Here is a 26,959-nt window from a genome sequence, read left to right on the forward strand (position 1 = left end):
CAAGCTGCCTGTAAGTAAACAGGCATCTGGGTATTTCTCTGTGATGGTGAAATGAAGGGGGGGCGGCAGCAGTGAGGGAGGGAGGGCAGAAGATATTCTGTACAGCTAGGCTTGGTTTCATTGCCATTCTGCTCTTTGACATGTTCTGTGAAGGAAGTAGGCGTAAAGCAAATGGATCAAAAAGATAATAGATAAACAGGCTTTGTGCACTGCAAGCAGTCACATCAATGCAAGTGGTTATGAGCATACTGTCTGCTTCTGAAATTCTCAGCATTCATTGGTTACTTGTATGTCTGTCAGAGTGCTTAGCAGTGAACACTTAAATGGTAAGTTAATGTGGGCATGCCACAGATGTTCTTTCTCCCAGTCTCCATAAACTATGGCTACTTTGTCTGGCTCAGTCCAAGAAGAATTCTCACCCTTCTCCTCTAATCTCAGTCCTCATAGTAACATCCATGCATTTAACAAATATTTACTGAGGTCCCAGTAAAACAGTTCATATTAGCTAATGTTATAGAGCCCTTAACCTGTGCCAGGCACTGTGCTTAAGCCCTTGACCTAGATGTTCTCACTTGAACCTCATAACAGCCCTTTGAAATGGGTATTGCTATTATTCCCACCTTAAATGTAAATAGTTAAGTAACTTGCCCAGATTATGTAATTAGAGAGTGGCAGAGTACAGTTCATTCATAGATAATCCAATTCCAGAGCCCAGGGTCTTCTACATTATGCCACCCAGAGCATCTATGATGGGCCAGGCACTGGAGTAGATGCTGGAGATAGGAGGATGAACAGGTCAGAGTCTTTGCTGCCCTTGGGGAGTGCAGAGTCTAGTGAGAGACACAGACAGTAGACGAATAACTATAGTGTAATGAAGATGAGCCTGAGGGAAGAAAAGAATGTCCTTAGGAGGACAGAGACAGTAGCATGCTGTGGAGAGAAAGGTCTAGCTCTGCCTGGTGGGAGGGAATCAGAAAAGTACTCAGAGAGAAGGGGGATGCTTAGGATCCAACCTGAGAGGCAGCGGAGTTTGCCAGCCAGAGAAGTGGGATACTCTTCTGCCGGGTGCTCAACCAAGTTGAGTATATGGGTGACCTGAGTTTAAACCAGAAAGATACATTCAAACTTCCTTGTGAAGCACATTACAGGCCAGCCAAGGATTTGAACCTTGGCCTGTGGGTTACTGGGAGCCAATAGATGGTTTTTTTCATAACCTTTATTTAAATAATTTCAGATTTTAAATAGTTGCAGAAGTAATACACAGAGTTCCCTTATACCATCCCCTCAATTTATAGTTGTTAATATTTTGGGATTTTTTAAAAAATTTTTTTAGTTTTAGACAGATGGGAAGGGAGGGAGAAGAAGCAGGAGTGAAACATCAATGTGTGGTTGCCTCTCTCTGGGAACCTGGCCCACAACCCAGGCATGTGCCCTGACTGGGGATCAAACCAGCGACCCTTAGGTTTGTAGGCCAGTGCTCAATCCACTGAGCCACACCAGCCAGGGCCATTTTGGGACCATTTGAGAATAATGTCAGGAGATAACCTATTGCGTCATAACACTTTAGTGTGTATTCCCTAAGTATGAGGATGCTGTCATAAATAACCATGGTCTAACCACCAAAATCAAGAGACGATATTAAACCAGTATCACCATCTCAACCACAGACTCTGTTCAAATGTTGCCAATTGTCCCAACAATGGCCTTTGGAGGTCTAAGATTTGGTTGTCATTTCTTTTTAGATTCCTTCAATCAGGCAGTCTTTTCTTGCCTTTCATATCCTGGATGGTTTTGAAGAATATGAGTCAGTTACTTTGTAAAATGTCACTCGGTTTGGTTTGCTTAATGTTTCCTCATGAGTTTTGAGTTTTTGACAGAAATACTGCAGAGGTACACTACTGATACATTCTTTTAGTGCATGTTAGGAGACAACAAATGACGTTGTGTCCCATTCATTACTGATGACGGTAACTCTTCTTGCTTGGTTAGAGAGATGTCAGCCAGGTTTTCCACTGGAAAATTATTGAATATGTTGCACTTATTAATAGTAAGTAACAAATAAGTATTTTATGGGGAAATAATATGAAACTAAGTAAATACCCTATTCCTCATCAGACTTTGACCTAGTGTTTGCATTCACTGAAGATCCTTGCCTGAATCAATTTTTATTATTATGGTTGACAAATGGTGACTTTCTAAATTCTGTCATTCCTTCCGGATTATTAATAGGCATGATACTACAGGGCAGAGAGCTCTCTTCTTATTTATTTACGCATTTCTATTTTCCTCAGAGTTAAAATCCATCACTATCAAATTGTCCCAGATGTGGCCAGCGGGAGCCCCTTCAAGCTGGCCCTTGTGTCCTTTTGACACACACTTCATTATTCTTTAAGCACTTCCTATTTTTTTGGTACAAGATGTTCCAAGCTCATTTTTCATTTTGCCAGCCCCTGCTACAGCCATTTCTACATGAACTGGTTCCTTGGTGGAGAATGATATTTAGAATTCAAAACCTGGGTACTTGATATGCTTGGTACTATTGCTTCTGGGCCTCTCAGCAAAGAAAGCTAGGAAATCATGTATACATATATGTTTATTTGTATACAATTATTTATATCTATTGATATATGTACATCTATCTAGGTATCTGTCTATTAAAAACCATGAATTCACAGAGAAATGCAAACTAAAACTACAGTGAGATATCACCTTATGCCTGTCAGAATGGCTACCATCAATAAATCAACAAACAAGTGCTGGTGAGGATGTGGAGAAAAGGGGACCCTCATGCACTGTTTGTGAGACTGCAGATTAATGCAGCCACTGTGGAAAAGTGTGGAGTTTCCTCAAAAACTAAAACTACCTATGACTCAGCAACTCCACCTCTAGAAATACATTTGAAGGAATTCAAAACACTAATTTGAAAAGATATATGCACCCCTATGTTCATTGCAGCATTATTTATAATAGATAGGATATGAAAGCAACCTAAGTGCCCATTAATAGGTGACTGGATAAAGACCATGTGGTCCATATACACAATGAAATGTTACTCAGACATAAAAAAGAATGAAATCCTACCATTTGTGACGCATGGATGGACACAGAGGGAATTATGCAGAGTGCAATAAGCCAGACAGAGAAAGAGGGTATTATGCTAAAACTCAATCAGAAAAAGACAAAAAAGGGTATTATGCTAAGTGAAGTAAGTCAGGCAGCAAAAGACAAATAAGTGACTTCACATATATGTGGAATCTAAAGAACAAAGTAAATGAACAAACAAAACAGAAGCAGACTCAGCACAGGGAACAAACTGATGGTTGGCAAATGGGAGGGGGGTTGAGGGGCTGAGTGGGAAAGGTGAAGGGATTAAGAAGTACAAATTGGTAGCTAAAAAATAGTCATGGGGATGTAAAGTACAGCATAAGGAATATAGTCAATAATATGTATGGTGCCAGATGGGTACTAGGCTTCTTAGGGGGATCACTTCATAAATTTTATAAATGTCTAACCACTATGCTGTACACATGAAACTAATAAAAAATAATATTGAATGTCAATTGTAATTGAAAAATTAAAAAAAGAAAACACAAGTTCACACTATTTTCTACCAATCCAATTCCACTTTCTGACAGTAAGAAATCTGATTCTCATTATTCTTTACATATTTATATTTGTTTAATCTTCCCTGAATGTTTGATTCCCAGCTACCTTGGCCCTGTGCTGAGCTTGGTCACATCCATGGACCGTTGCCCATTGAGGCTCAGGCTATAGTTTAGTCTACAAAGGGGAAGGAAGAAGGAAAGGGAAGGGAAGAAAAGCAAATTGGAAAGTTCAGCTGCAGCCATGCAAAGTCCCCTCACCCCCAATGGGTGCCCTGGACCAAAGCTGGGCCCTGGGCATACTGGTCCCCACCTTCCTGAAAATTCAGCTTGGACTCCAATGGGGGTTTGTAATCAGAGGAAGTAAAATGACCTGATTTGCATTTTGCAAGCTTCAGGCCATGGATAAAATTGGAAACTTGGAGATGTAGAGATAAATTGGGAGCTACTAGTAATAGTCCAAAAACCTTAAAGTGGAACAGGATCCTAGATAGTGTCCCAGATGCTCTGCCTCAGGCTTCCCAGAGCTGGCTGTGCTCCATGGTGTCTGATTGGTTGTTGCCTGATTGCTGTCTACCTCCTGACCTCAGAGGCATTCTAAAGGAAACAGATATCTTTGGGGGACTTGAAAAAAATCATGGGATAGAAATGTCGGGCAGAAATGCCAAGTTGGAGGATTACACACAAGTTTTTAAAGCATGCTTCTAACAAATAACTGAAATTTACAGTGGTATTTTGCCTCCCAACAAAAACTTCATTTTAAAATTTTGAGTAAAGAAAAAGCCATACAGTTTGGGGTAGGAAGATCTGCCTTTAGAAATTACGTACATTTATACCAGCAACAAGCACTGAGTTACTAGAGACAACAGGCCATTACCTTCTCTGAAAGAGTAGGGGAGAAAAACCTTGGCAACTCACATACTGAGCCCTCAGCCAAAGGAAGGCAAAAATTCCTCCTTGCATGTAGCTAATACAAGCACAAGCTTCTAGGAAGTGCCAACCACCATGAGTTCTTGATTGACCACATTATCTCTGATGGCCACCTTCACAAAAACAAATCCGTCCTTGGAGGGGAACCACACTCTGCCTCTGCCCATTGGCCTGTCAAGTACCACTGCTACTTTACTGAAATAACTCCAGGTGTATTTCTAACCTTGGATGGCATCAGGGTGTTTGTTTCTATTATGTCAGAACAGAGCTGTCATTTTGTCATTTGTCATTTTCTGAAGTTGTAAGCACCAGAGATCCTAGAATGTGCCTCTCACATATACTTTGTACTGCTGTATCCACCATCCTGACCCTATGAAGCAGGATAATATAATTAGGCATGTAGGAGCCAGACCACCTGAGTTTGAATCCTGATTCTCTTGCTTACAAGTTGTGTGATTTGGACAAGCTGATTGGCCTCTGAGAGCCTCTATTATGTCACCCTTTAAAATGGGGGAACTTGCCCTGGCTGGTGTGGCTCAGTTGGTTGGAGCATCATCCCATAGCCAAAAAGTTGCAGGTTCAGTTCCCGATCAGGGCACATACCCATGTTGTAGGTTCTGTTCCTGGGTGGGCACCTACGGTATCCAATCCAGGCACACTCGGGAGGCAACCAATCAATGTTTCTCTCTCACATCGATGTTTCTCTCTCTCCCTTCCTCTCTCCCTTCCTGTCTCTCGAAAAGCAATGAAAAACATGTCCTTGAGTGGGATAAAAGAAAAGGGGGGAGCTTAACAGTGCCTTCTTCATAGGGCTGATGCAAATACGTATCCCACACCTTGTGTGAGCTCAGCCCTGAGTTCTTCTGGAACTCAGGGATGCTGAGCTGGGGCCTATAAATCCACAGTGCTGGCCTCTGCGATAGGGAGCAGCCCCATTCTCAGCGCCCATGCATCCAAGTCTTAGTAGGCTTCGATGTGATGCCAGGGGAATTGACATCTGTGTGAGTGTTGGCAGCAGGCACTCTGGGCCGTGACTAATTATTTAACTCCTCCAGGCGTTAAAATGCCTTTAACTTCTCCTTGTTGTTAAAATGCAAATAATATTAGTATCTGTCTCCCAGGGATGTAGGGAGGATTACAGAAGACAGTGCACATAAAGCAATTAGCAAAGTATCTGGCTCATTGTAAGCTCTGTGGAAATGTCAGAACTACTATTTTTATTAGCAACAATGTGTGATGTCAGCTAGGTTGCTGTCACATTATGGCATATAGAGCTCAAGGCTAAGGGTCTCTGCCAAGCCCAAGGCCAGGGTCTGGCCAGATCCAGACAGAGTGACAGGGTGACAGTCTAATAGGCTGGGCTTTGGGCAAAACTCCAGCCCCATCAGGGAACTGGGAAATCAAGGCTAAAACCTAAAATCCAGTTTTAAAGACAAGCCAACTCAAGTATACCTGATGCTGGGCAAAGGGCAAAAAGATTAATTCCGGCCTTGGGGGGTGGGAGGCAACCCTCTGTCTCCTGCCTGCCAGGGCTAGAGAGTCAATCACTCTGGACCTGGCCAAGGTCCAGCCTGAAGCTACAAAGCTCTGACCTGTCAGCTCACAGAGCCTTCCCTGAAAGCAGGTTTTGACAAAAGGGACAGGAATGTGCAGAAGAAGGGCCAAGAAGAAACAAAGCTGTATAGAAAGAGAATTCTGAGGGAACCAGAGTCTCACTAACATTTTGGCCAAGGGCCCAACCATAAAGCTAAACACCTGAAGCCTAGAGGCCAAAAGAAACCATAGTGTTCATGTTTACCATCCTCCTTATACAGGGCCATGATCCTTTAGCCAAAATCACTGTGGCACATGTGTTTTGGAATTCAGGACTTTGGTATTTTAGGAATATGTTCAGATTACTAAGACATAAATTGCATAACACCCCTAGTAAATTCACGGCGCGGGGAGACCATAATCCAAGGGCTAATAATTGTTGTAGTAAAATGTGTAAATATTTACATCAATTGGGACGTGACCTATAAAGGCATGATGTCACTTCGGGTCCAGTGTTGTCACCAAGTAGTTTACACCACCCTGAAGAAAACTTTGTGGCATTCAGAGCGTTTGGGTCTTTGAAAGTGGTGGTGGCAGTTCTTTAGTAGACACAGTTGAGATGGTTGACCAGCCAAGTGACTAATCCAAAGGCACCCACGCAGTTCGGTGGGGTTCCCCTCAGTCTGAGTCACCTCGTACTTACAGAGCACCAGCTGTGTTCCAGCCACCATGGTCGGCACTGAGGTTACAGGGGTGTGTTGGTTTCCTGGAACTGCTGTAACAAAGCACCACAAGGGGGGTGGTTTAAAACAACAGAAATTTATCCTCTATAAAAGTTCTAGAGGCAAAAATCAAGCTCAAAGTCAGGGTCAGCAGGACCATGCTCCCTTTGAAACCTGTGAGGAAGAATTCCTCCTTCCCTCTTCTGGCTTCCGATGTCTGCTGACAACCCTTGACATTCCTTGCCTCACAGACACATCACTGCAACCTGTGTCTCTGTCATTACAGGGCGTTCTCCCCGGTGTTTCCCTCCCACCTTATGAGGACAACAGTCATATTGGATTAAGGACCTACCCTACTAGTATGACCTGAGCTTAAGTGATTACATCTGCAGTGACCCTACTTCCAAATAAGGTCACATTCTGAAGTACTGGGGTTAGGACTCCAGTGGGGGATATATGTCAACCCATGACAAGTGGTAAACCAGAATAGCCACAGCCCCATGCTCTCATCAGGGCCTAGATTACCGTACATTGCGCACAGCAAAGGATACAACCACCAGAATGAAAAGGCAAACCATCTATCTGATAAGGAGTTAATCCCTAAAATGTATAAGGAACTCCTACAACTCGATAGCAAAAAAAAAAGAAACACAAAACACAGTTTTTAGAAATGCAACATGGTGCAGCCATTATAAAAATAGTATGGTTTCTCAGGTGGTTCCTCATGAAATTAGTAATAGAGCCACCATATTTTCTAGGAATCCCACTTCTGGGTATTTATCTAAAAAATCGAAGTCAGGATCTTGAGGAGATATGAGCACTCTCATATTTACTGTAGCACTCACTATTCACAATAGAAAGACAGGGAAATAACCTAAAAGCCCGTAGACAGATGAGTGGATAAAGGAAATGTGGTATATACATACAATGGAATATTATTCAGCCTTAAACACAAAGCAAATTTGCAACATAAGTGAAATAAGCCAGTCACAGAAGAACGGATACTGCATGATTCCACTTATGGGAGGTACATCAAACAGTCAAATTCATAGACTCAGTGGGTGGAATGGGGGTTGCCAGGGGTTGGGGCAAGGGGAAATAGGGAGTTACTAATCAACGCGCATACAGTTTCAGTTGTACAAGATGAATAAGCCCCAGAGATCTGCTGTACAACATTTTAACTGTAGTCAGCAATGCTATATTAAAGTAAACTTAAATTTTTGTGAAGAGTAGATCTTGTGTTAAGTGTTCTTACCACAATAAAAATAAAGAATAATAAAATGGTATGTTGAGAATTGCCAAATGGGAAAGCATTAATGGGACCATACAATAGAGGAGAGTGTTTCCCAGCTGAAGGCTTCCCCCCTGAGGAAGAAGCATTTTCAGTGACGAAAAGTTGAGTACAAGTCAACCAGGCAAAGTGGGGGAAGAGGCACTAATGCCCTCTCCCTCCGAAGCCCAGAGCAGAGCTCCTGTCATCCTCAGTACTTGGCTGACGTGGAAGCCAGGCCCCAGAACCCCAGGGAAGGCCTGTAAGTGTCTCACGGCTACCAGCCATGGCCAGTCTTGCCCACTCAGGCTGGCTCCCCCTGGGCTACAGTCCCATCTTTGTAAACAGCCAGAGGCACAATTTTCAGGGAAGCCGAAGGTTCACAAATGCAAGCTCGACACAAGGGAAAGTAGTGGGGGAGTCTCTGCTTTCCCTTTTTTGCCTAAGTTAATTCAACCCCAACTATGGATGGCGCAAGGTGGGTACTGGAAATATCAGGGGGAACACTTTGTGAAGTATATGATTCTCTAACCCCTATGCTTTACACCTGCGACTAATACAAAATAATATTGAATGTAAACTGTAATTGAAAGTAAAATAAGAGTAAAAAAAATACTTTCGACCCAGAATCAGCAAAATGTTTCCTACGTAGATAGCTTCTGCTGACCTCTTCCCTTGAGAATGTGAAGTACTTTTATCGTGGGTAGGCAGCTCTGTCTGTTTGCAAGTTTCTCTGAAGGGTGTTGAAGTGGCCTCATGGCTGGCAAAATGCCTCTGCTTCTGAATTTTCCAAAGGTGGGGGCAGGGTGGGGACAACAGAGTGTAGAGCCTCAAGTGTGACACACTTTAACCTTGGGACAGCATTTACTATGCAGGCATATGCAGAGGGTTCACAGCATTGGGCACAGTGAACTGGTTGGATTTGGTTTTCCATCCACAATATTTAATACTTCGCTTAGAAGTGGGAAAAAAAAAAACACCCTCTTTTGAAGCGTAACAAGTATAGAGAAATGTGCACAAATCCTATGTGTATGGCTTGGTGATTTTTCACAAACGGAACCCAGATCCAGCAACCCGATCAAGATTTCATCGCAGAAGCTTCCCCCTGTGCCTCTCTTCTAGTTCCTGCCCACCGAGAGGGACCACCATCCTGATCTCTTAACACCATAGATGAGTTTTGGGTTTTGAGCTTTATATCAATGAAAGCATGGTATGAATTTTTGCCTTTGTGGCTTCTTTTACTCAATTTTATGTTTGCGAGATTCATCAATGTTTGTTGTTGTTATAGTTTATTCTCATTGTTTTATGTAGGAACATATCATAATTTTTTATGCCTGTTATTGTTGATGGACATTTGTGCTATTCCTCAGTGGGGTATGTAGAGTCTGCTTTGGATATTTTTGTACGTGTCTTTTGGTGAGCATATACACACTTTGGAAAGTGTCTAATATTCTTGTATTAGTTGTCTATTTTTGAATAACAAATTTCCCCAAAAACTGGTAGCTCACAACAAAAATAAAATTTGTTACCTCTCGTAGTTTAAGAATTTGGGAGCAGCTTGAAAAGCAGTTCTGGCTCAGTCTCACGAGGCTGGCATCACCTGAAGGCTGGACTGGGTCCAGTAGGTCTGCTTTTGAGGTCGTCCACCCACGTGACTGGAAAGATGGTACTGACTGTTGGTGATCAGCCTCAGTTCCTCTGCATGTGGACTTTCCATGTGACATTAAGTGTCCTTATGACATTATGGTTGTCAGGTGAGCAGTCAAAGTGACTTCCCCAGAATGAGAAGTCAAAGAAAGAGAAGTGGAAACTATATTCTTTTTCTCATGTAGTGTTGGAAGTCACATAGCATCACTTCTGCCTCATTCTCTTCATTACGAGTAAGCCACTAAGTTCAGCCCTTACTCAAGACTCCATCTTTAGAAGGGAGAAATGACCAAGAACATGTGGATATATATAGGAGACAGTTCAGCATGGCGTGGGCCCAGCTCCCACTCAGAAAGGCCAGTGGGGAGCGAGGTCCAGCACACAGGACCCACACCCCTGGATAGGTTCTCCGGTGGAGAATCAGGCCTTCATTGTAGCTAGGCCACTTTGACATTTGCTTTTTACTAAAACTCTCTCACCCTGAATTGAGGCAGCAAATGTTTACTGCATATCTTTAAAGTAACTTCCTAAAAACTATGCTAAACCTTCCAAAGACTAGTGTAACCAGCTTAACCACTTTTCCCTTTACATTTGCAAATATCCTACCTCTTTTATGTAATTAGCAACATCCCCCCCTTTGTTTTCTGTAACCACCTAAAGCTAACCTGTGCATAGTGAATGAGGATCGTCCTGGATGGAGTGTGCCCAGAAAAGCAGTAAAAAGCCTGTCCCGACAAGGGTCGATCACTGTCCCTTTTTCCCCCACAGGATTTCTGTAGTCCGTGTGTATTTGTCTATTGCCGCCACAACACAGGATCCTGCCGGCCAGGATCTGCATCAGATATAATTTAAAACCAATAACCCCATGGCATTTTAAGCTTGGGTTTAACCCATGCTAGAAACTTAAAAGTAAGTTTATAGAAATTCACACAGGATCTATAAGAAATATATTCAACCCACCTTCTCCTCTTCTATTGATTTAAAATTTTGTGAATGTTGATAGGGCAGTTTCCAAGGTATTTTCTGGACACAGGATGGTACAATAGAAAGCACAAAGGCTTTGGAGCCAGACACACCCAAGTATGAATCCTGGATTCACTAATGACTCGTTGTGGGTACTTGGGCAAATCAGCCTCTTACCCAGCTATAATGTGGAAAATCAGTAGAGCCTGTCTCGTGTTGTTATAGAGGTAGTTAAGACATAACATGGATAAAGCACCCACTATGAGGATAGATCCCTTCCATTTGCTAGTTTATCAGGAAATAGTTAACCACACACATAAACTATTTAGAAGGTGCTATGATGAACCCTAGGAAAGATAGAAAACTGACTCAGACATAGACCTTGCCTTTAAGAGGTACATCCTTCTATATGGCTCTTAAAAGGCAGAACAAATGCAATACAGTTGAGAAAATGATCAATGTCTGCTGCAATTATAAATACAATCCTTAAAATATGGATCAAATTTAGATACATAGAAATTGAATAATTTTGAGGGGCAAGGAAAGGACAAAAATTATTCCAAATTAGGAGTAAAGACTTGAGTAAAGACAGAGCTAGACAAACAGGAGTGGGCATGAATTGAGAATAACAGAGTAGTTCATTACAAATACAGCTTAAACATATGGTAGATGGAAGGAGGTTGTGGAAATAGGGATTAGAAAGGTAGCTACGTATCAAAGCATCAGGAAGAGGTTGAGTATACACTCAGTTTTACAGTCTGACAGAAAACAATTTAAACCAATTTTCAGAGCTGGCTACTGAAGGATCTACTTGTGATGCTTTTCTTGGCTAAGTCTTATTTGTAGACTCTTTCTGCCTCACATTGTAAACAGAACTTTCTAAAACTGATCATTAAAGAACTCTTCTGACTCAGAACCCAAGCGACAGAGCTTTTTCCTTATCATTTCCATTTAGGAGGCTGCAGCAACAGGGAAATGCAGTGGGAATGTTTTTATAGGCCCTTAGCTGACGATAAATATACTTCTCGAGACTGGTCCATTTGGAATGGTCAATTTATGCACTCAACTCATCTGTCGTTATTTGACTTCCACTTCCAGACAATGAGCAGTTCTCTCCACTTATTTTCCCTCAAGCAGATTGATCTACTTAGGAACCTTCACTTTTGTTACATTCTCCAGTCCCAGGCAGTGATGAGATTTATACATAGGACAGAGATGTTTCTATGCTATAATGGAAGTTTGAAAGGAGTTGGAGCCAATGACCTTTCACTTTGAAGCCAAAGAAACAAGCACAACTTTGTTCAGTCTTGCTAAGAATGGTGGCTGGAGAGATGAGCAGAAAGGCTTCTCCTAAACCCAGTATTCGATATGCGGTGGCCAAGGCCATTACACGTTCCACCTATGTCTTACCTAGCACACCCTCTTTTTTGATGAAGTTTGTGCTCCATCAAAATAAACTTGATTGTGACCATTCTTGATGATTTTGTGGGTAAAAATTGTATGTTCCATTATATCACTTCCTTTGCTTTGTCTGAAATAAATGCTAGAGTGTAAAGGGAAAGGGTGAATTTGAAGGTTGGGATAGAACTCCTAACCAATCTCATACTGGAACTTCCCACATTCCCAGTTAGGTGTCTTTACTCCATTAACAACATTTCATATCATGGGAAATATTCTCTGCACAGGTGCTCAGGGTGTCCTCTTTCTTCTCTGGTTTCTTCCCAGGTGGGAAATTGGAAAGTGGAGTCCATGCAGTCTCACCTGTGGGGTTGGCCTGCAGACCAGAGATGTCTTCTGCTCCCAAATACGCTCCAGAGAGACGAATGAAACAGTGATCCTGGCTGATGATCTGTGTCGCCAGCAGAAGCCCAGCACAGTGCAAGCTTGTAACCGCTTCAACTGCCCCCCAGCCTGGTACCCTGAGCAATGGCAGCCGGTGAGTTCTGAGGTTGCTCAGCATTGGAGTTTGTGTTTGCATCAGTGATTCAGGACAAGGGACACTCCCTTCAAGTAGTTTTGTCCCTTTAAAGCAATGTTCAAGTTTAGTTCATTTTCCCTTCTTAGTACTCCCCCACCTTATTCAAATCCAGATATTTTAATTACACACCATGTTTTTTCTACTGTGCCACACCACGTAGCCTCCAAAAGCAACTCAAATGAACCATCTGGTAACCTGAGCATATTTGCGACAAAGTTCATCAGGCTCATAAAAAATTTTAGAAATAAGGACAATGTGGTAGGTTTTTTATAAAGCTATATTGGTTCTGAATTTGTGCCATCTAGTTTTTTGCTAATTAAAATTCTAAGAGATAAAGGTACTAAGCAATGATTTTTTTTTCCTTTTTTAACCTAATTACTTAGTCAAATAAAAATTTATAAATCTTGAGTTTATTCCAGACTCTTTAATTCTTTTCCTGGACCTATGAATTCCAAAAGTCTGGGACCTATTGTTTTAAAGCAGGGGTTGGCGACTGCAGCTCAAAGCCAAATCCAGCTCACAACCAGTTACTGTAACTGAAGTTTTATTGGAACACAGCAACACCCATTCCTTTACGTATATCGTCTATGGCTGCTTTTACCCTGCAAGGACAGAACTGTGTGGTTGTGACAGAGACCCTAGGGCCCACCAAACCTATAATATTTGCTCTGTCCTTATACAGAAAACTTTGCTGACCCCGCTCTAACGCATACATTATAATAATAGAAGTAAAACTATTTTATCATAGTATCTTATCTAAACTTAATTATCAAACTTAACTAATGTTTATGGCTTTAAAAATGCAGAAGGATTTTAGATTATTTGGGTAGAATCTTATTGTGCAATTTCCTCCCCAATAGGACATCATACATAGCTCCAGCCTCAGGACCTTTAAGTGACATCAAAGGTCACAAAAAGTAAGCATGAAATGTGAGGGGAACATTTATCCCACTGCTCACTGAAATAGTTTTTTACTCTCAAAAGTGTCCCAGTTAGAATGATAAGTTATATGGTTATCCAACTCACAAGGACAGAGAACAGCAGCTTCCATCCCCTTCCTTTGTGCTGCCATTTCCACTCATCCTCTGTGCTTTTCACAATCAGGTGCAGGAGCCCCGGCCTGCTCCCAGCCCATCTCAGGGCTGTGATTTAGCAAAGTGCTCAAAAAATCAAACAGTAATGAGTGAGCAAAATGCATGAATGTAAAGCATCTGGAAACAGACATTGACTATACATTTTCTTTTAGAGCTTAAATGTCTATGGCTAAGTTCATAAATTCCATGCTATCATGTAAAGGTTTATGGAAGTCAAGAGGATGTTATATATTTTGAACATCTATATAACAGTGTTCTATTAAGATACATATAGTACAGCCCTGGCCAGGTGGCCCAGTCGATTGGAGTGTCATCCACATACCAAAAATGTTACAGTTTTGATTCCTCATCAGGGCACATACCTAGGTTGTGCATTTAATACCCAGTCAGGGTGTATATGGGAGGCAACCAATCAATGTTTCTCTTTCACATCAATGTCTCTCTCTCTCCCTCTCCCTTTCTCTCTCTCTAAAAAAAATCAATAAACATATCCTTGGGTGAAGATTTAAAAAAAAAAGAAATATATATTACATACCTCATTGAATCCTCACAACAATCCTTAGAATCCAGTGAAAAATAGATTTCATTATCTTCATTTTGGGGTTTGAGAAAACTGAGGCTCACAAAACTAACAAATTTAGGGTTGACCATCAAGCCAGGTTTATGTGGCCCTTCCCACTATACCCCTTTGTTGGAGACCACCGTGACTGAGAGGGTCCTCAGGGACTGTGTAGGAGCCCTTTTGTTTTACAGATGAGGTAACTGTGGCCTAATATGGCCTTGCCCAAGATCATAAAGCCTGGTCTAGAACCCAGGTCTCTTGGTTTCTACTGTATTTATACTTTTGCCTTTAACCAGAGTGAATTCATGGTCTAAAACTGCACCAACAACCCATGCCAACCCTCAGACGAGATGGAGAATCAGCTCAAATCAACCTCCACTGGTGACACTACGAAGTCCCTGTATTATTAGCTTGTTTTGCCATTAAGTGCGTAGTAAGTTCTGGATAGAATGTTCAGTGGATGACAAAATGAATAAATAAATCAAGAATACTGCCCCACAAGCCCTGGAAATTCTGACTTTATGTCTTCCTGCTCTGTTTGTTATGTAGTTATGGGTCACACTGGCCTAGCAGGAAGGGTGCATGAAACCCCAACCTCTTTTCAACAGCCACACATGCTGCAGAATAATGGCGGCAACCTTTGGTGCTCTTTAAGTTTTTAGAGCACTTCCACATGCAGGGTCTTTTTCAGTCTTTTGCTACCACCACCACCTCCGTGTTGTCTCCCTATTAAAAAGAGTGGATTTCCAAAGATTGAATTATTCTTCCATTTTCCATCTACCTTGGGCCTGTCAAGACATGTATTTATTTTGAAAACGTTTCATTTCCTTCCATTAGGGAGAAGCCTTTGGGATGTCAGGTACGGGTACACCTTGTTTAATTGCACTTCACAGATAGGGTACCTTTTGGTTTTGTTCTTCTTTTTTTAAAAAAAAAACAAATTGAAGGCAAGACCCTCCACCAGCAAAAATATTATAACTTGCTTTATTGTGGGGATCTGGAACCAAATCTGTAATATCTCTAAGGTATGCTTGTGTAAGTACAGTTTTCAAATCAGGAAACTAATAAACAGCTCTTTAAAATTCATCCAATGAGCCACTGACTACACTTTTATTAGGACCTTTAAAAATATCTTATTTCATACTCAATACATAATAATTGTGGAAAATATTAAAACAGAACAAGAAATAAAGAACATAGAAAGTGAAAGCCACCAGAGATTCTATCCTTGAGGAGGTGAGTGGAATGCCCTGTTAAACATCTGGAGCATAGGGTCTGTTTAAAGGATCCTTGGTCACTTCTAGGAATCTCTCTGAACCTAATAGAAACAATAGACTATTTTTCTTACATTATTTCCTAGAATCCTACTTATTGGTTAAGTTTTGTTAGGCAAAACCAGCTATTACTACCACTTATTGAAAGAAAGAAAGCCATTGTTTATGCTACGCGAAATAAGTCAAGAGCAACGTGGGTCTCCAGGCTAACTGACTGTTGCCTTAGGAAAGTACTTAGTTAGGACACCAGCTGTTGATCGTCCATCTGTCTGGTGAGCCCCGGTGCTCTTGGAAAGCCTGCTGAGACAAGGAGACCTGCTGTGTACTCACAGGGTCTTTTCCATTTAGCTGCTTGGATCTAGCAGAGGATATGCTGGGGTCTCTAATCCTTCAACACCCAGTTTTCAGTCTTTTTTCATGTGAAAGAAAAGGAGATCCGGGACCAAATGCTTCATTTCAAGAAGACCTAATTACCCCGTAGATGGTGGACTTTGGCCCACTTGAAGGCAGAATCTCTCCCTCTTTGCTGTTTGAACGCTGGGCTACACTGACGTCATGCAATATGCTTTTCTTTCAGGGGGAAAAAAGGCATAATTAAGTTTAATCATCATTTGCCTGCTAAGAATGCAACCTTCTCTGTACTTTGTAGAGCATTTGCCTGACAAATGGCAAATAGCCAATATTTACACGTTCTGCAGGTCTGGAGGGGCCTAGCGCGAAGTCCAAGTGCTTATGTTAAAATTTTATTTTAGAAGCAATTAGGCAGATATGAAGCAGAGCTCTAATTCCAGATTTGGTTTTCAGAGGGCCTTCTTTCTTTCAGTTCTGCCTGTTACTCAGTATTGTGTCCCTTGGTTTTTATCTCTGGTCTTGTTGAAGGACTCATTCAATATTTATCTTTATCCATTTAGCTTTAATATCTTGTTGGTTTCTGTTCAGTTTTCTTTTGAAACACATATTTAGTGCATTAGTCTCCTAAATCTTCTCTAATTTTTTAAATACACACACACACATCATCATCATCATCATTAACTTTGATGTTGGCTCTATATTAACATATTTCATACACCTCTCAAGGGACCCTCTCACACTGGTGTGTCACACACCATAATTGGGAACCACTTTTTACATATGTCAAAAGCCAGTCTAACACACCTTGGTCACGACAATCTTTTACTAGGATTTATTTCAGTGATTCTCTGTTGTCATGTAGTAAAACCCAGTGGCTTAGTCAGGCCTTCATCCCCCGGCCCATCTCCAGTCTCGCTTCTCCCACACACAGTTCCCCTCCCCTCTGCCTGTCAAAGGTGGGCAGGAATCCTATCACTTCTACCAGGACTCCCCTACTGTCCTCCCACACTGGAGTCATACGCTGCTCATTTAACAGTCATCTACCACCTTACCTGGACAGGTGCTTTCCTGCGACTTCTGAGTTAGACCGTCAGGTCAATGATGGCAGAGACCAAGTTTCTGTGAGACCCCATATCCCTCCGTGCAGGTGAGGAAAGCATACAGGGTGGTGCTGAAAAGGTACATGGCAAGACTGCCAGTCCATTTGTTGGGCACCTGCTTCATTTCAGGAGCTTCTTCTCTTTAATAAGAGCAGCACTCACTATGTACCAAGCACTGTCCTTAGTGGGATAGTTACTACAATCATCCCCATTTTACTGATGAGGAACCCAAAGCACTGAGAGGCTGAATGTATACTTCATGTGGTAGAACACATTCTACTACTGTTTCATTTTCTCTTAGGATCCCCACAGCAACCCTGTGAGGAAAGGCTCAGAGAGGTCGTGCTTTCCCTGGCTCACATAGCCAGTGAATGAAACAGAGGGCCTGTGTGCTTCAAAAGCCTTTCTCTTTTCCCTACACAGTGCAGCTTTCCAAGGCCTGTTTACCATCTTCTCTAAAGCATTAAATTGGTAGGAAATCTGATACCAGTTCCAAAATAAGCCATTTACATAAAATTCAGTATTTGCTGCCTATGTCCAGGGCAGTTAATCTGTGTATTAGTTTCCCATTGCTGCTGTAACAAAACACCACATACAAAGTGGCTTAAAACAACACAAATTTACTCTCATATAGTGCTGAAGGTCACAAGTCTGAAATCAGTCTCACTTGACTAAAATCAAGATGTTTATTAGCAGGCCTGAGTTCCTTCTGGAGATTCTAGGGGAGAATCTGTTACCTTGACTCTTCCAGTTTCTGGAGACTCCTTGTTTTCTTGGCTCATGGCCCCTTCAAAGTACTTCAGTTCAACCTCTGATTCTGTCCTTACAACCTCTCTGACTCTGGTCCTCCTGCCTCCCTCTTTTAAGTCCCACTATGGTTATATCAAACCCACGTGGATAATCCAGGTCAACTCCTCATCAAAGTGCCTGACTTAATCACATCTGCAAAGTTCCTTTTACCATGTGAGGTAGCATACTCAAAGGTTTCAAGGATTAATTCGTATACATTTTGGGGGTCACAACTCTGCTTCTACAATCTGCTATACTGTCGGCTGACTAAGCATCAATCTCTAATAACACAAGGTACTTGAGATTCAAAATCTTCCTTCTACTATCACATTCCTCATCATTGTCTATGAGCTTTGTATGCATCAATCTTTCTGTATTCATTTTTATTCTAAAAAATCTTAAGAGAAAGGTGATAGATGAGTTAAACTGAAAGAATTAGTCCACTCTGAAGCATAATTTATATTTTTCTATATTGCATATGTCTTATGTTCAGGATTATGTGCACCCAACTATACATACATACATACTGCACACATCTGTGCAGAGACTGACACATTCACCACAGCCCCTTTGTTCATCCTTGCTTAAAACTGTGGTTACGCAGCCATTTCCCTACATACCTCTTTTTTTTAATCGGAGTTATAATTCAAAATGCCTGTAGTTCAGCTGCATAAAAAGATGTATGAGAGAAAAGTCCCTACTGGTAATATTAAGAAAACAGAGAATTTAATGACAGTTATAGATGCTTAAGTGTCAATCCCTTCATTTTCTAGATTTAAACATAGAACACACATAGAGAAGAATAATTTTGGTTTAGATTAGAGAAGTGAATTTTGGCAGAAGGAGTCAATTTAGCCATCACTTTTGTTATATTCCAGTGACTAAAATACAAATAGTCATAAGATAGAGACCATGTTTATTTAAAATACTGTATCAGGCAAGAAAAAAAAAACATCTCTTATGATGTTTATCTCAGTTTCAGTAGTATATTTCTTAAGAAAGTAGGTACCTCATCCTACCTTTAGAATCAACAATAAATGTAAGGAGAACAGAGATCAGAAGTCAAATTTCACATAGGCAGTACTTTTGCTTTTATTAGCAGGAAGCTTTTTATAACAATGTCTCTGAATTTTAGTGGGTGTGCAACCCCATGCTTCACCTAGTAACAAGAATTTTAAACCCAGAAGATACACTCTACAGCCCTTGTACTTCCAAGTTTAAGAAATTAGATGATCGAGGACATTCTCATCCACAAAATTATGGGCTAGAAATTTTATTCCCATTTTTAGTTTTGCTTAGTGAGATTCAGTCCTCATTCTCTTTGTGTCTCTGAGCCCTGATTAGTTTTGGCTCAGTTTCCACTTCTGTTATATACCAAGCACTGCCTCTAACTGCTGTTTGAACCTCTCAGCCTCAGGTACTGCACAGTTACCTCAAATTCCAAAGGTCCAACACCACCCTTGGTAACATGCCTACCTGCCACCTTCCCCAGCAGACCCATTCCCCTTCATGGGTCCTGCGTTTGGGTGACAGCACCATCCACCTGTCCTGTGGCTGGTAACTGGGGCTATCTCAGCCTTCTTTGTCCTTCACACTCAGTCACCCCCAGATCCTGTGGGTTCCACCTCCTACACCTCCCCAACCCCAGCTGTTCTCTTCTTTACCAATCCTTCTCCTACTGGGTTGGTTCTAGTCCTCACAACTAACCCCAAACCACGACAAACAGCCTCTTTACTTGGTCTTCCTGTGTTGTCTTGGCTTCATCCTCATCCAGTGTTTCCCAACCTGGTATCCATGGTTCCTGACTACAGGCCCTCTGTTGAGTCTTTAAAATATAAATATGTGCTGAGAACCCCCAGATATATGTAATGTGTGTGGTGTTATTTAGACTTACTTGACCTTGAAGGCTTTTCTCCATGGCACAACTATTAACATCTCCAAGGGCAGTTGTCTTTGGAACCCATTGGCCTTTGCTGCCTGAGTCATTTTCTACAAATTAGATCATGTTACCCTCCACTTCAAAACTCTTAATGATGCCCCATGGTCTTGAGATTATGTCCAAGACCCTTCATAGTCTGCCCCTCATCTGCCTTCTCAGTCTCATTTCCCAAATGCCCTTCCTGTGAAACCTGTGCTCCACCTTCTCAGGGCCCCTCAGAGTTATTTAACATGACATGTCCTTCATACCCTGGGTCTATGAATATGTAACCTGACTCTATCAGCACTCCTTATCTCCCTGGCCAACCTCCTCTGTAGGGCCTTCCCCAACTTTTCTATAAAGACTTAATTTAGAGTGATTTTTTCTCCCTAACTGGACTGCAAATACCTGAGGCATAGTAACCATTTTTAAATCATCTTAAATCCCCAGCACCTAATAGAGTGCCTGGCACTCAGCTAGTGCCCAATAAAATGTTTAATGAAAGAATGAATGAGTGAATGAAAAAATGAACGAAATGAGTTAGAAGCTATAGGCAAGAGCACATTATGTTAAAACCGCAAAGTTGACCTTAGAAACAGAATGTAAATGTCACTTTGTATTGAGGTCAATAATATGACTTGAGGTATCAAGGAAATGAACTTGGCTCTCAGTAAATTAAACTACCAAGATGAAACCAAAAGTGTCAATATGAGAAGAATTTATTAATGTGATGATTATGGGAAAATCTTTAAAAATACAAGTCCCTTGAGCCAGTGTATTTTTGTATGGAATCACAACTTTTAAGCATCTTCCTTATTGTATATCTTTTTACTTTTCTTATAAAACTAATGAATCCATGACCTTATATAACGAAAATGTATGGCAGCTAGGATAAGCAATATAAACACTATTTTTTGTTATTTATTCTATTTATGGCATATATTTAAAAATAATACCCCTTACCAGAGATCTACTTTTTTATACCACAATATTATTTTAAATGATTTATAAAGGTAAATATTTTCTTTTATTTTTATTAAATCTCTCTTTCTGTTTCTTTAAAAATTGGTTCTTCTTTGCAGTCTGCCTCTCACGGCAGAGCTGTTGCCCTGACCAGGGCCTCTCAACAGGTCCACAAAGTCCTCACAGACCTCGGAACCTTTGTTAATTTGAAATTTCATCTTCTACAATACAAAACATCTAAAAACACCTTTTTACCGCTACAGGGTGGGTCAAAAGTAGGTTTACAGTTGTTTGTATGGAAAATAATACAATAATAAATACTAATACAAGAATAAACTCTGTGTTTTCAGTACTCATAAGTGTACACCTGCTTTTGCCCACCGCTGTATAAACACACCAGAGAAACTTTTTGAGCAAAGATGAGAAAGGCTTTTAAGAAACACTGACCAGTATTCCTGAGAATATTAACTCAGTTAGGAGGCTGTCTACCGTACCTGGAGGGTCAGGGCACCCAAGGGAGCACATGCTGTCCCAGCTGAAACCCACTGCTGACTTGCTTAGAAGTAGGTTCTGGCTAATGATAAAACAGCTCAACGAAAGGTGGATGTTCAGCCCATCAGCTGGATGTTTGTTTTACATCTTTTAAACATCTGGATTTGGGGCTCTTTTATTCATCCAATCATCGATTCAACAAACATTTATGAAGTAAATGCTCTTTGGCAGAATCTCTACAACACTGGGGAATAGAAAGATTAATACATTCTCTTTCTTCAAAAGACACCTAACTCTGCGTGCCTGCAGGGAGGCAGAGGAAGATAACAGGACACAAAGGACTAGTTCTAACAAGAGAGAGGCAGTGCCCTTCCAGGTCCTAGTGGGTGGGAAGTGACTCATTTGCCATGAGGCAGAGGCTCCAAGGAGGCAATCCTGAAGAAGCAACCTTTGAGCTAGGCCTTCAAGGATGTCTTAGGAGTTTCTAGATGGACAAAGAAAGGCAAGGCATTGCTCACAGAGTGAAGGCCTGAGCAGAGAAGACATCTGTGTGCCCAGAGACAGGTAAATTGCGCATTGTAGCTAAAGCTCTGGTCCATGGCAAGTTGGCAGGGAATGAGTCTGGGAAGTCAGGGCACGGTCAGGTTCGAGGGCCCTGGGGGCTGTTCCCAGGAGTCTAAACCTCATCCTCCAGACACTAAGGATTTCCTAAGGGCTTCTTGTGTATAGTAGCCCCCTCATTAGCAGGGAATAGGTTCCAACACCCACAGTAGGTCCTGAAACTGCCGATAGTGCTAAACTCTACAAGGGGGCACCAAAAAAGGGAATTTATTTATAAAACATTGTATACTTATTCTTATGTTTAAACTTCGGTCACCTTCAAAGTACTCTCCGTTTGATGCAATACACCTATCAAGACATTTTTTCCACTGCTCAAAACAGTTTTTGAACTCATCAATTTTGATGCCTTTTGATGCCTTTTAATTCTTCTGCCATTTTTTGTTTCACCTCTTCTACATCAGCAAAATGTTTCCCTTTGAGGGCTTTTTTTCATCCAGGGAAACAAAACAAACAAAAAAATGTCACTTGGGGCAAGACCCAGTGAATAGGGAAGGTAGAGCATGGGCATTTTTGGTCAAAAACTGCTCAACACCCAGTGCAGTGTGGGCAGGTGCACTAATAAATAACCTGTCATGAAATGGGCAAATGCATTGAAGGAGTCTTCAAAAAAAAATTCACTAAAGCCAAACTCAGCCTGTCGCCACAACACCAGCTGGTACACTGATACAGATGGGTTTCTAGAACACTCACCTAATAGTAGAAGCCTGTGCTACAAGGGTCCCACCCTCAGAAGATAATTCCAGTTTTTGGGGGAGTCCCCCCTCATATATATACTATGTTTTTTCCTGTACACACATAACTATGACAATGTTTGATTTATAAATTAGGCACATTGAGATATTAACAATAACTAATGTTAAAACAGGACAATTATAACAATATACCATAAGAAAAGTTATGTGAATGTGGGGTCTCTCTCTCTCTTCCTCTCTGTCTCTCTCTAAAAACATCTCGTCGTATTGGTCCCACCTTTTGACTTAAAGGAAGCACTTTACAGCTTCTCTTTGGCACTAAGTAAAACAAGGATTACTTGAACACAAGCGCTGTGACACCACCACAGTGAATTTGATGACCCAGATGCTACTAAATGACTAATGGGCAGGGAGCTTATGCATCGTAAAGAGGCTGGACAAAGGGATGATTTATATCCCAAGCAGAACAGAGTGGGATGTGCAAGATTTTATTATGCTACTCAGAATAGCAGAAAATTTAAAACTTATGGATTGTTTATTTCTGGAATTTTCCATTTGATATTTTCAGACCATTTCAGTGGGTAACTGAATCTGTGGAAAGTGGAACCACAAATAAAACGAAACTACTGTAGATCAAACTTCAAATAAACTGGTTTTTGTTTTTGTTTTTTACTTTCTGGCAGCTGTTTTTTCGTCATATGGTCACAGACTTTTGTACAGTTGTGAGCAATTATCTGAAGGTCTGTCCCTTAAATCAGGTCCTATCTGCAAATCGATAACCCAGCTTTGTTATTTTAAGTGAGTGGTCACACTCTATAGCACAATTTTATTACATCTCTACCCTTGAAGTAAGACCAATTATTTTCGTCATCTATTTCCTCAATTTGAAAGAGAAAATTAACCTGAATCTTTCCTTATTACCACATTTGTTGAAAGTCTCTAACTGACAGCTTGAATTTGAGAGCTGTTTTTATTCAACTACTTGTTTATTTTTGAAGCATTTATTCAAATTGAATAGAAGCCCATGTGCCTCAGAAGCTATTTAGAAAGAGAAAATTTTAGCCATCAAGCACTAAAGAGATCTGTACTCCTACAAATCTGACATCACTAGTGAAGTGTCTAAAATGTCAGTCACAGGTAACAGAAACTTCAAGAGCATGTTCTTTATGCCTAACAAACTCAGTAGGACCCATGGGGAATTTACTATGAGTTATAATCAAAGGATTAGAAGAAAAGTGGTTTGATGTCATTTTGAGGTTTAGGGGATAATGATTTTATGAACCGGTCATTACTTCTGTCATAGAAAAATACACTGCATTTTCACTAGAGTGTACATATTTATGGATCATTCCAAAATATCACATACTTCCAGCATCTGTTATGAAATGTCATTCTACACTTTAGCTCATATCCTGACCACTTCTTTACTGGGAAACAAACAAATCATTAACTTTAAAGAGAAAAAAATGAGAAAGGATGTGGATAAAAAAAAAAACTAGAGATGAAGTCATCTAATCTTAAGGTCTCTTATTAAAGATGTAACTATTATACTGGGGAAAAGTTTTGAATGTTATTCTTAAACACTAATATGAGCTATAAGAGAAGCAAAATTGCTTCATTCATAGAGCTAGTAGATTATAACTTCTGAAAGAGATGAAAGCTACTTGAAAGAACTATTTTAAAGATAAAATAAAACAAGGTTAACAGGATAGAGACTGCTTTGGCTTCTCTAGCTAGGGGGTTAGGGATGGCCTCCCCAAGCATGAGAGAATGGAATTGAACCTGAATGACTGGAAATTCTCAGCCACATGGAGATGTAAGAGAAGAATGGTCCGTCCAAGTAGAGAGAAAACCAAGTGTGATGGTCCAGTAGGAGAAACAAGCTTGACATTGGAGCAACAACAACAGCAGGGAAGAAGAAGGGTTGTATGAGACAAAATTGGAGAGGTGTAGGAGGCTTCTTGTTCACTGCTAGAACCTAGAACCATGCTTGGTGCATGATTGGTATTTAATAACTTGGTGTGGAGTGAGTGAATGATGTTGGAAGGGTTTGAGTTAGTCTTAAAGGTCCATCACAGCAGAGACCAGAATATGTAGGGCTTTGCAGGTAGGGTCAGAGGAGTAAAATATTATTCTAATCACCAGGGGAAGCCATTGGAGTTTTTTAAGCAGGGGGCATTATGAGATATGATTTATGTTTTAAAAACATCACTCTTGCTATCATGTGGAGAATAGACTGTAGGAAATAGGATGATATGCTTAATATCTTCCATTGTTTCTCTAGATCCCCTCTCCATCTTCTTCACCTGTGTCCAGGAGGCTGACCTAGGTAGACTCTCCCCTCTGGCTTCTACTTGTGTTCAGCCAAAGGGGGTTTCAGAAGACCATCAGAAAGAGGGAGGAGCTCTCTTCAAATTGAGTATGCTATCTGTATCGTGCGAGGAGCTAACTGAAAAAACTGGAAACTGAAAGGCCCATTAGGAAGCTTAGTAGTAGGGCTAGGCAAGAAGTGATGGTATCCCAATTTATTATTTATTGTGGAAAAAATCTTCCTTATTTTAGAGGCATATCTGAAAGTATTTCTCAGGGATTGGGCATCAGGACAGAGGGGGTGAGAAAAAAGAAGAATCAAGAACTTCTAAGTTTTTTTCTTGAATATAGCACCATTAAATGAGTGGGGGAGGCTGAGGAGAGAGCAGATTTGAGGTGATATAGGAGGGGCAGAATCATAAGTTCCATTTTAGACATATTTACGTCACGATGCCTGTTTGCATTTGAGTGGACATGTTTAGTATGGATAGGGGAGAGATAAGAGCTTGAGATTTAAATTTTTCAACTCATCAATATAAACAACTTCTTCAGACAATAATGATTTGAACAAAATTACATTAAGTTCATGAAAGAAATTTAATAATTCATGGAATGAAAAGAATTGTGTAGAACACAACACCTAAGTTTAGTGAATCCTTAGGAATCAGTAATCCACATGGTTTGTTGTCTAATTATAAAAGAGTTCTGAAGATGGGCTGAACAATGAAGGTTATAACGAATCTGATAATAGAATAACTGGTTGGGTAGAAGTGAGAATTTGACAGAAATAAGAAAAGGCTGAACTTAAGAAATCATGCAAAAGACTATAAAGCCAAACTTAAAACCTTAGTTGTTCTTAATAACAAGAAGGGTTATTCTAAATAAATGGAATTCTTAGCTGCTAACTTAAATTTCCCCCAACCCACAACTTCAATTCAATCCCACAAATACTTACTGGGGGTTTACATTTACAGAAGTCACTGTGCAGAACACTGTGGGTAAAATGCATTCAAGATAAGATCCTTTAAGAGTTATTGAACTACGCTAAACAAGAACTAAAATAAAAGTTTGCTTTTCTGATAAATAAAAAAGCCAAGGAATCACCAAAATGAGCCAGAGAAGCCAAAGGCCTGGGCCACTCCAATCTTGAAGCATTAGCCTCAGAGCCATAGATTTCTCCTTAATTAAAGCTAAATGACTCACTAGGAAAATCTTTGGAAGAAACTGTTTGAATCTGTAATGAGAAACAATTGGCATGTAGTCTACCCACCCACCTGGCTTTTGGCACAGCCTAGAATCTACATTCAAATGTAGACTTTCAGCACAGAAATCAAAGGGTCTAGGGAAAAGACATTTCCAGGGCTTCCACAATGCAGATAAGTCATTTTAGAATGTTGGCCCCCAACCTGGGTCATGGGCTGGCTCCTACTGTCAGGGACAGTCACAGAATGGAAGCTGAGGATTGAATTTCAAAGCACTGCCCCTTCAGTGGGGGTGTGAGGGACACCAGGTTCTTTGCAGGCTTAGGGCTCACAAGGCCTGGGACCCTCAGCATGAAACAGCAGTCAGAATACCCTCCATTGCACACAGAGAGCGGTTCCTACAACCACAGAAAAGAGAAACCAAGTTTGGGCTCAATCTTCAGCTGTGTCCACCACCCCAGCCCAGAGAACATGCTCGGCATGGGACTAATTCAGGAACTTCACCTGTCTAGCCTCAGTTTCTTCATCTATAAAGTAGGGCAAGACCTACCCCATAAGGTGGTTCCACCTCATAGCCTTCTTTTATTTAGTGAGTAAGTAGTTGAATCCAGCCATAAGAAAAATACATTTTTTTCCTATGGGACATAACCTCATCTTTTCCTAACCTCAATAAGGTTATTTTCATTTCAAATTTTTCAATTTAAAATGCAAATGGGGCAGAGGGATTGAACAAAAAAGAGAAAGGAAAAAACTCATGGATACATACCAGAGTGTGGTGATTGCTGGGGAGCAGGGGAGGTAGAAGAGAGTATAGTGGCAATAAATGGTGATGGACAGAGATTTGACTTGGGGTGGTGAGCACACAATACAGTGTACAGATGATGTGTTATAGAATTGTGCACCTGAAACCTGTATAATTTGTTTTCTTTTTTAATATATTTTATTG

The 26,959-nt window shown here is 40.8% G+C and overlaps 1 protein-coding gene across 3 annotated transcripts in view; it reads left to right on the forward strand.

Moving 5' to 3' along the window:
- Window positions 1–26,959, forward strand: part of ADAMTSL1 (ADAMTS like 1) — an 892,695-nt gene that overhangs the window by 729,241 nt on the left and 136,495 nt on the right. For all 3 annotated transcript variants that reach the window (XM_053924703.1, XM_053924704.1, XM_045193737.2), the window contains one exon: window positions 12,393–12,603. In XM_053924703.1, the coding sequence (XP_053780678.1) occupies window positions 12,393–12,603 (211 nt within the window). The remainder of the gene's footprint in view (window positions 1–12,392; window positions 12,604–26,959) is intronic.

The sequence above is a fragment of the Desmodus rotundus genome, chromosome 1, assembly GCF_022682495.2.
Source record: "Desmodus rotundus isolate HL8 chromosome 1, HLdesRot8A.1, whole genome shotgun sequence".
NCBI classification, from domain to species: Eukaryota; Metazoa; Chordata; class Mammalia; order Chiroptera; family Phyllostomidae; genus Desmodus; species Desmodus rotundus.